General features: G+C 49.9%; 2 protein-coding genes across 4 annotated transcripts; both read right to left on the bottom strand.

The window, feature by feature from the left end:
• Nucleotides 1-125: 125 nt before the first annotated feature.
• On the bottom strand, nucleotides 126-4,112 carry LOC115558716 (G-protein coupled receptor family C group 5 member D). 3 transcript variants are annotated; one of them, XM_030377099.1, is made up of 5 exons: nucleotides 3,972-4,111; nucleotides 1,836-3,042; nucleotides 1,342-1,427; nucleotides 573-634; nucleotides 126-421 (listed from the first exon to the last, which is right to left on the bottom strand). In XM_030377099.1, the coding sequence occupies exons 2-5, from the start codon at nucleotides 2,959-2,961 to the stop codon at nucleotides 304-306; spliced, it is 1,392 nt and encodes a 463-aa protein (XP_030232959.1). In that variant the 5' UTR covers nucleotides 2,962-3,042; nucleotides 3,972-4,111; the 3' UTR covers nucleotides 126-303. The 3 variants fall into 3 exon arrangements, with proteins under 3 accessions (XP_030232959.1, XP_030232978.1, XP_030232968.1); XM_030377118.1 differs by having other exon boundaries at nucleotides 126-351; XM_030377108.1 differs by having other exon boundaries at nucleotides 126-634; nucleotides 3,972-4,112.
• Nucleotides 4,113-5,356: 1,244 nt separating this feature from the next.
• On the bottom strand, nucleotides 5,357-8,744 carry pde6hb (phosphodiesterase 6H, cGMP-specific, cone, gamma, paralog b). Its single transcript, XM_030377086.1, has 3 exons — nucleotides 8,656-8,744; nucleotides 6,516-6,666; nucleotides 5,357-6,411 (listed from the first exon to the last, which is right to left on the bottom strand). Exons 2-3 carry the CDS (start codon nucleotides 6,656-6,658, stop codon nucleotides 6,294-6,296), a joined length of 261 nt encoding a protein of 86 aa, XP_030232946.1. The 5' UTR covers nucleotides 6,659-6,666; nucleotides 8,656-8,744; the 3' UTR covers nucleotides 5,357-6,293.
• Between the last annotated feature and the right edge of the window lie 1,315 nt (nucleotides 8,745-10,059).

The following is a 10,059-nucleotide window of genomic DNA, read 5'->3' as shown; positions in this document are numbered from 1 at the left end:
AATTGAATGGGTTTGGTATGGCTGAACACTGCCCCCTGGTGGATCATGATGGGAAATATATTGGTATATCCTCCTGGCTGTGGGAATGAAGAGCTTCGTGTAAGTGCAATGATGCGCACCATAGGGAAAGTCATCGCACTTTTATTAAAGATGATTAGAAATACTTTCAGAGTGTAGAATGTTTGCATTGTACGTGCCAGCATTGTAACAAGTCGAGAATATAAATATGTACATGAGTAGTCTCCTCTTCCTCTGTGACACAGTCTGTGTCACCGTCTCCTCTCTTCGGTCTTCTCCCTCTTGTCATCGTCCGTTTTCTCCACTCGTACCACCGGTTTCCAGCAGTTTCATCTGGAGTTCGTTTTCAGCCAATGAACCCCCATCCCCCAAAACATCCAGATTGTGAGTTTGAATTAAAAGTCTGTTGGGAATAAATATATATATAGAGTGATGAGAGCAGCAGAAAGAGAGAGAGAGAGTGTGAGGGAGGGAGAGAGAAAGAGGGCGTGAGAGAGAGACAGAGACAAAGTCAGCCTTAGTTGTTGAAGCTATGTGTGTAGTACTGGTCATACGGCTGGCTGGTGTTGGTGGTCTGAGGTCGAGGGATGGTGTAGTCTCTCTCCGGATCTATTTCCTGAAACATAGAATTGAGACCTGTTACCCGTACCATCAACCACGAGCAGGTAGGCGCTAGACAGTACAAATACAGGACTAAGGAGCAGGTAGGTGTTAGACAGCGAATAAAGGGGTGGGTCATCAAGTGGCAAGAAGGGGTTGGGCAGTGAATTCAGACACAGCTCATTAAGTTGCAGGAAGGGATTGGGCAGTGAATACAGACACAGCTAGTTAAGTAGCAGGAAGGGGTTGGGCTGTGTATACAGACACAGGTCATAAGTAGCAGGTAGGTGTTAGTCAGTGAATACAGACACAGGTCATTAAGAAGCAGGTAGGGGATAGGCAGTGAATACAGTAGCTAGGGTTCAGGCATCTTGCTGAAGGTAGACTGGCCATTCTCTACTTCCACATTAGTGCCAAATGTTTTCATGAACCTCTCAGTATGACTTGGCCAGACGTTGAACAGGCCTAAACAGTGAATTAAGACTTGCGCCTAAGGCATAGTTATGGTTCCACGTCGACGCAACGCAAGGGGGTTTACGGACCCATTGCCCCAAGGCGCCTCCCAAAGATGTTAACCTTGCGTCGAGGCGACAAAGCAGCAAAGGCTGAGATCGGTCCGCTCACTAGACCCGACGCAGACCTCGACTGCGTCGAAACGTCTGTGCGGTCGTTGCGTTGCGTCGAGGTGGAACCATAACTGAGCCTTGAGTGCTTGAGACTCACCGACATGGAGAAGCCTGACTCGTATGGGGACTTCAACGTCGGCTCCCTCACCGGTCCCTTCCCGGCTCCCCTCCCTTGTCTCCTCCCTGGGGGGTGGAGGACACACAATGTGGTTCGCTCATTATTCCCTGTTGTGATCTTCCGAGACGGCAGCCTGACTCATGGGCAGACTGGCTCTGGCATCCAATTTACAGTTAAGCTGGACAGGTTTTCATCAGGCACCGTGAAACGCCTCCAGGCCTTGTTTGGTTGAATCACTCGTTTGACGCATGCAGGAGTGGGAAAAGCAAGACACAATTCAAGCATCTTGTGCTACTGAAGCTGCATGGACTTGTACATGACTAAGTGAGGCAGAAATCCGCGTCAAGATGTGATGAATACAATTCCATCCTATCTTGACGCACGTTATTTAGTGTGCAAAGTAAGACCCCTCTACCATCCGCTCTCAGACTGGTGAATGTCCAAAGGGGAGTGAAGGCGATCCTCACCCTCACCTTTCCCAGTGCCGACGTCGTTCTCGAAGCTGCCGTTCTCCCGGCCTTCCTTCACGCTGCTCAGCCCCGGGATCTCCGCGTTGGGGCTGGTCCAGCCCGCGAAGCTCAGCGGACCCTCCTTGGCCTGAGCCTCCTCCTGGCAGAACAGGGTGACCCGGGTCAGCCCGTGGCCCATCAGAAACACCCAGCCGTTGGCCACCAACACCACGCTCAGCACCGGGTCGTCCCACCGCGGCCGCCGGCCTATCCTGCCGTTCCCCCAGGTCACCATGACGATCCAGACCACCCAGATGGCGGCGGAGAGCAGCACGGTGAGGAACAGCATGGCCGCCGCGTTCCGGCCTTGCCAGCGGCCGTTCCCGCCCGTGTAACCGTAGGAGCGGCACGAGCGGCAGACGGCGTGGAGCGACAGCAGCAGCGCCGCGGCCAGGAGACACAGCACGTAGATCTGCAGCATCACAAACTCCTCCTGGCTGTACTCGCAGGGCAACCCGTCCCTGACCAGGACCACCAGCAGCCACTCCGTCCCGATCACCACCTGCACCGTGAAGAGCCCCAGGGCCAACGCCGGCTCCCCCCAGCCCCGGGCCGCCGCGAAGCCCAGCAGGGCCATGGCGCGGGCCAGCAGGCAGCCGAACGCCAAGGCGAACAGCACGCCGAACAGGAAGAGCCGCACGGGGCAGGTCCGGGGCCCGAGGCGGACGATGAAGGCGAAGGTGAGGGCGAAGAGGCCGGCGGTGGCCATCAGGAAGAGGGTCATTGCGGCCAGCGTGCCGCCCAGGCCGCTGCCCTTGGTGCGGCGGCGGCAGGTGCACAGCGCCCAGAGGAGCAGGCCCAGCAGGAGGCCGGCGCTCAGCAGGAAGCCCAGGGAGGCCAGGGCCTCCAGCACCACGCCCCACACGGCATGGCGGTCGCACAGGTAGCGGTAGGCCGGGTCGAGCCCCGCACCGCAGCCCCACACCGCCTCCTCGAGGGTGGCGTTGATGACGATGGTGTCGGCGGGGGAGGAGGTGGTGTTTGAGGCGATGGTGGTGGGGGGGTTTGAGGTGGTGCTGTTCCACTGGCTCAGGAAGAGGAGGAGGAGGAGGAGTGGAGGGGATGGGGGCTTCCAAGATGAAAATGTCATCCTGTTTGGGCTGTATCCCTGCGGGGGTTAAAGCCTCCTTCTGAGGTGTGTGTCCTGGACTGAGTCTCTGGTCTGTGAATCCTGAAAGACGAGACACATTGGTCAAAATATTTTCCATGATCAACCGGGTCAAAGAGCAAAGGTCACCGTGTGTTGTCACAACGAAACATTGACGTGTGGTTGCCCGGACTGCGTCAGTCTCACCATGATGTCTGACATGGTGAAGACCATGTCAGACAATGTAGCGCCTTAAGACCGCCTTAAGTCCGAGCCCAGCGCCTTATTATGAAGAATAATGGAGCAAGAGAGAGGGTTGGGTGAGGCCTGAGACATGCCAGAACAAGGGAGAGAGCTATGAGAGATAACTGACTCCGGAGAAAAACTAACATGCATCGGCTGAAAGAGGTGGAAAGGAAGGGGGCGACAGGTACAGAGAGAAGGCAAATTAAGGGTGCAAGGTTTATTTGAATATTGCAGAACAATGAAGCTGAGTATCTCGTGATGTCGGTTTCTGATAACCGACTTTCCCTTCCTGCCGTTCGCACAGAGCCCTTGCACTAGCCTGGCACTAATCTGAGCCCTGCTCTCAGCCTAGCCTAGCACTAAGATGTTACATTACAGGGTAAAACATACCTTTGTAGTGAACCGTTTGATAGATGAATTCAGAATATTTGAATCACAGCAGTGGGGGCTCAAACAACTCAAAACTCCCTCAAATGTCTTCAAGATCTTCAAGGTCTTCAAGATGAAACGACTGCTCAAACCATCTCCCTCCGTCCAGTTACTTACGATACAGAACAGCTCATACATACATTCATATATGCCTCGTAAGATTCCCAACATTAAAGGACATGAAATTCAAAAGGGCGAACGCTGATCAGGATTCAACCGCTGCTCCCAACATCCACTGCTATCAGCTGGTCTCGAGGCAAACATCATAGGGAACATCTCCCACCCCAAGATCAAAAGAGCCCATATCGGGAGTATAGAGTGCATTAAAGTGATCCTACCCTGCTGTTGGAACTCGGGTGCTCGGGGCGTTAGATGAAGTTTGTATGTCTCTGAGGAGTGTTGAATCTTCAAGCTCACCTCACCAGAGGATGTTCCTGTGCAACTGACACACACATACACACACACGCGCGCGCGCGCGCCACGCAAACACGCAGGTAAGAGGAAGGAACCCTGGGGGCCAATGAGAGCTGAGGCCAGGGAACAGATTTTTTTTCTTTCGACCTCTCCTAGAAATACATCATCACACTAGCATCAGGCGTCTCCTGGGGAACAGTAGGTGGGGCTTTTATACAGACATACCCACACACAGACACACTTGAGTCTTATTCTCGTAACTTTATGGCATGACTCTTAATAGTATCATGTGAATATGTAGCTGAATGGCAGTGCTCCCAGTGAGGGTTCTCGTCGCAACAGTAACCAGCAACAGCCTGTAAACAGTGCAAAGGGGGGAGGCAGGGAAAGTGCTCAGGACAAGTCTCCGCACAGCATCTCACTTCAAGTCTGTACAGGTATAGGTAGGGCCTAGTGGGTGTGGTCCTCCATCTGGTTGTTATTGAAGACAGATAGGGTGCACACAGCCTAGCTCAACCCAGCTAGGCTTGCTCTTCACTTCTTTAATGTCTCTCATATCTACGATGGGAGTGTTGGCTGGTTCAGCCGAGAGCATCGCGTGTGAAATAATGTTTTACTTTTCTTTTCTTTTTTTAAGTCTTTGTTCTGTGTTGAAAGATAACGTTTTTCTTTAGGTTGGAAAGTGTGGTGTGGTTGTGATGTTTCGTAACTTTGGACGCTGGATTCGGTACGGCTCAGGTTAGACCGATGACATCCACACTGGGTGTGGGTTTGTCATTATTTGACAAAGATCTCCATGACAGCGAGTTTTATTTGGCAGAAGGGAGGGTTGAAATATTGGGCAATGTTTGATGAGGTCATTGATGCACTTGAAGTGATTGTCTGAGTTGGAAATTTGTTATATATATTTGACATACTTGTTTCAGTCAGTAGTATTATAGTAATATATAAGTCGTTTTAAGTAAGAGGCTAGAGAAGTTCGAACCCCAGCAGACCCTGGCATCACGTGTGGGGTTAAAATACGTTTGGTCCGGTCTTAATTATGTGTTCGAAAAGAAACACACAACAGATATTACAAGCCAAATGCTATCATAGAACAAACTAAATATTGCTCACCAACTGTGACCAATAATTAGTTGAACAGCATGCAAGTAACCAGACGTGACTTGCATGCTGTAAACTCGTTTGGCTTGACTCCATCACAACAAAGGGGGATTATTTTTAATCATGTAAATCTCTAATGCGGCCATCCCACTTGATATGTCATCAGAAGTTACGACACAAACAAATTGTCTGAGAATACAGAAAGTACTGAAAATATACACTTTTTTATTGCAGCTATAGAGTCGAAAGCAGTTGAAAGCCAGTCGGGGAACCTTCTGCAAGTGAATCTGTACAGGTAGAGCTACTCAGTACAGGGTTGTTCGTGGTTCCAGTGGAGTGGAGTGGGGGAGGGGGGGTGGGGGCAGTGGGTGGATGGTTTCCTCCACCTTCGCGATCAACGCATGGCTCCTGTCATATCACGCGCTGCGCTCCTCCTGTTATCGTGACTTCAAGGAGCAGAATACACAATGCACACTAGGACCCACGGGAGCACCGTATAAAAGGTAGGCGTGAACGTCACAGTTTACACACCTAAACAAAGTCATATTTACACTTCTTAGACAGCTAGGAGAAAATACGAGCTAGTCACTGCTAGTGTCAAGCTTGTGTCATAGAGCGGGAGTGCGATATGAAGGAGGAAGGAGGAGGGGTCAGGGGGTCGAAGGTCAGGTCACAGGTTGATAACGGTTCGTTTTTTTCCTCGTTGTATCCGTTGAAATATATACAATATAGTGTGACGCGTCTTATGTAGTAAGGACAATATAAAATAATCATATGTATACATATATATATAAATATAACTATAAATATAAAAGCGACCACTCTCTCGCACTACCTCTGCCAAATGGCAGAGGAAACCAGGAGGTAGTCGAGAGAAGGGATTCACCAGCAGGGGGCAGCCTTATGGAGCCCTGCTGGAGAGGAGAGGAAAGGGATGTAGATAGGGGTCTGGGGGGGGTTGAGAGGGGGGTGAGGGAGGGCAGAGGACGAGGAGGGCAGCGTCGGGGTTGGGTGATGGTGGACATCAGGGTTAGACCCGGACCATCGGGGTTGGATGGTGAGTATCGGCAGGGTTAGACGCCGTGCGCATCTGGGTTGAGAGGTTGAGCATCGGGGTTGGATCGCGGGGAGCGTCGTCGGGGTTAGATGATGCCGTATTTGGCCAAGTCGCTGAGCTCCATGTCGCCGAAGGCTTCCCAGGGGCAGACCACCGTGATGTCTGTTCCGAGACCCTCCATGCCTGGGATGTCGTCACCGAACCTGCAGAACACACACAGCAGTTCAGCACAGTTCTGGGTGTGCGCGTGTCTATCTGTGTGTGTGTCTTGGAAAGGGGGACGGGGGCTGCGGACGGGGGGTCTCACCCTTTCTGTCCAGGCTTGGGGGCCTTACTCTTGAAGGTCCTGGTCTGCCTCTGTTTGAACTTGGGGGGTCCCTTCTTGGGGGTGGTGGGGCCCGTTGTGGTGTTGGCCGCCAGGGCACTTCCTGCAGGGGGTGCCGCGTTCATCTCTGCTACTGCAAGAGAAACCGACCAATCAAAACGTGCTCCTGGCCTGTCTGATCACATGATTACCGGTGCCTAGTCACTCCCGTTACGTTACCCTGTTCAACATACTCTACTACTAAGGAGCATTGTTCTGTTAAAGTGACCCTCCTGGAATGGTTTGTATGGGTTTTGTCCTGTGAGTCTTGCTCACTTGCCCTCTCTGTCACTCTGTCTCTTAATCCCGCCACCGCCCTGAGGCTGATCAGGGAGAATGATGCAGATTGGATTTAACATTGAGAGAGATTACGACTAATCTGACTCAAATCCCCAATCAGATAAATGCCCTTCCTAAAGTGCTGCAAGGCCACTTTGCCTCTCTGGTAAAGCTGCTCTACTGACTCGTGCCCGGATCACCAAAACAGCCCATGTTCATCTCCAGTGGAGGAACGGTCACCTGGGTTTTAGGAATATTATCTCGTTCATTCGTTCATTATCACGTTCAGCAAGATGTCAGTAGAACTATAAATTCCAGCAGTCATGGCAGACCTACAGCCTCACTTCAAGCTTTAGGTGTCACAAGGTTCTCAAGTCCGTTGCTCTGCACATCTGTCAATCTTCTTAGTGCTGCTCAGACAGTTCAACAGATCAGCTGTCAATCACACCTCATCTTCATGTCTTTAAGCGACAGTGCCCTAAAATAGATCTGCCATTAACTCCATCCCTCAACCCATTCCCTGCTCCCTCCCTTTCTCCGGAAAGCCTCCTAGGGTATTGGAAGTTAATCCTGTTAGAAATCAGTACAGGATAAGTTGATAATGTAATCGTTCATGTATTAAAGATTGAACACTCACAGGGACATTTCCTTATGCAACTCATGCATATTTGTCAGTGGCAAAAAAATACCACTTATTGTTGAACACCTTTAATGTATTGAATGTCCCCCACCTCCTCTACCTCTCTCTTTCACTCTCTGTCTCTCACTCTCTCTTTCTCTCCCACACACAATTTACAATAAGCTTATCACTAAGGTCACGGCCATGGGATGAGAAGCAAGCTGTTGACCATCTGTTGCTGGGCTTCTTTGTTCTGCATCACTAAAAATACACACCTGCACATCACTACTGAGACACACCTGTCTCATCACTAATGAGATACACCTTCCGCATCACTAACGTGACACACCTGTCGCATCACCAACAAGAAACAGCTGCACATCACAAACGAGACACACCTGTCGCATCAGACACACCTGTCGCATCACTCACTAGATACACCTGTCGCCTCACTAACGAGGCACACCTGTCGTATGGCATCACTAACGAGACACACCTGTGGCATCCCCAACAAGACACACCTTTCGCATAAGTCACTTGACCCACCTGTCACATGACTAACAACCCACACCTGTCGAATCACTAACAAGACAACCAGCTGTCGCATTGCTAACAAACCCCATCCCAACAGTACCACAGAAAGGGAGCAACACCTACACAGTCATCCAATCAGAAAGCTTGATCGAAATCCATCACCGGCGATGATGAAAATGAAACACAAATCTATGTGATCTACCTTGAGTTAGCCCTTAGATCCATATCCTTCTGCATTTTACCAGTTCTGTCATCGCCTCATCATCCTCAGCAAAATCGGACCCTTAGTTATTGTAAGTGATATTTAGTTAAATTATTTTTCTACCATAAATCCTGTGTTCTACCAAAATATGAATGGTTAAAGATACCGATCCTTTTAGGAACCAGAAGTTTGTAGCGAACGTGGAGAACCACAAGCAGATAGGAATAAATTCAGCTTCAGTTTTCACGATACATCCAACTGGTTCTTCTGTACATGTCCTGTCCATGATATCTTTACATTCCCTTTCCTGATGTTGCTCGACATATTTATGCTGTGGAAATAATGTCCCTTGTGGCTGTTAAAGGACCACCAAGAAGGACTTAGGCCATGGTTAGGGTTGGTCAGATGGACAGGGTCGGTAAGTGGTTGTGTCGGTGCAGGCGGCTCACCTGTCGCAGGTGTGTGTTGAATGTGGCGTGTCCTTCGGTGGCGTAGCTTCTGTCTGATGACGGCTGCTCTGTGTGGGGCTTAAATACCCTCCCCTAACCCCGCCCCTAACCCCGCCCCTAACCCCGCCCCCTCACCAGTCATTGTCCCCCAGATGGTCTGATAATGTCTACTCAAGCCAGCCTCTGTCTCTACCTCTCTCTACCTATCGTTCTTTTTATCACTCTCTCTCTTTCTACCTATCTCTATCTACCTCTCTCTCTCTCTCTCTCTCTCTCTCTCTCTCTCTCTCTCTCTCTCTCTCTCTCTCTCTCTCTCTCTCTCTCTCTCTCTCTCTCCTCTCTCTCTCTCTCTCTCTCTAGCCACCTCTCTCTACCTTTATCTATAGCCGGATAGGAAACTTAACTGGAAACTAAATTAATTTTAATTGCCATGATTTTATGATAATTATGCTCAGTAATTTAGTGATTCAGTCATTGTAGGGGAATCATCTTCGGTATCTGTCAGAGTTGAGTCTTCAGATGCAGATCCTCTGCCCTCCTACCAGGCCAGCGGAGGGTCTTACAGTTGCAGCCGGTAATTGAGGCTGGACTGTGGGCTTTGAAGGGCCTGAGAGGGACAGTGTGAAGCCCCTCTCCGTCCTTTTCTTTCTATCCCTTCATTTTCCTTTTCAGGTGCTTCGCTGCCCCCAAAAGCGCACAGGAAAGCTGCTAAAGTTAGCCTTTACATTTCTGCTGCTAACATAGGAGAATTGGCTCCACTGAACCGGAATTCTTTTTACGACACATTGTACGTAATGTTTGTGTTTGAAAAGAGTAAATGTGTACATGATTAAAATAAAGTTTAGGTTTCGATTTTAATGTTTATTTATTATTAAAAAAACACATGTTAAACATTATTTAACGAAGGCAGTTGATGTTCTCTCCCTTCAGTCTGGACACCCTGGAGACAAGGAGGCCCTAGGCATGTGCCTCGGGTGCTTTTGTGCATAGATTAAGGCCTGCCTTTTTCTCCTCTACTTCCTCTCTCTACATCTTCCTATATCTCTTTACCTCACTCTCCCTCCTTCCTTATCTTTCTCTTTATCTCAATGCATAACTTTCCATCTCTCTCTTCACAGCTATCTCTCCTCCTATCTCCCTCTCTACGTCTTTCTCCGTCTCGTCCGACCATTCCCTCACTCTCTTTCATCCTCAGATCCGCTCCATCTATCACCCTTGTGCAGGTGTATTCCCATTCATCTCAGCGCCTTGGTTTGCCTTTGTTATGGACAGACCTTGCGGCCGGCCAGGCCTCTGCATGGATAGATTCTTCTGGAAGGTTTTAATGGAGTTTGTGGCTAAGCCTCGGCCGGCTCCTGCCTAGCTTAGCTAAGCTTAGCTAACTAGCTAAACTGGGATTCAGCC

The sequence above is a fragment of the Gadus morhua genome, chromosome 2, assembly GCF_902167405.1.
Source record: "Gadus morhua chromosome 2, gadMor3.0, whole genome shotgun sequence".
NCBI lineage: Eukaryota > Metazoa > Chordata > Actinopteri > Gadiformes > Gadidae > Gadus > Gadus morhua.
This window is presented reverse-complemented; position numbering and strand designations above follow the sequence as displayed.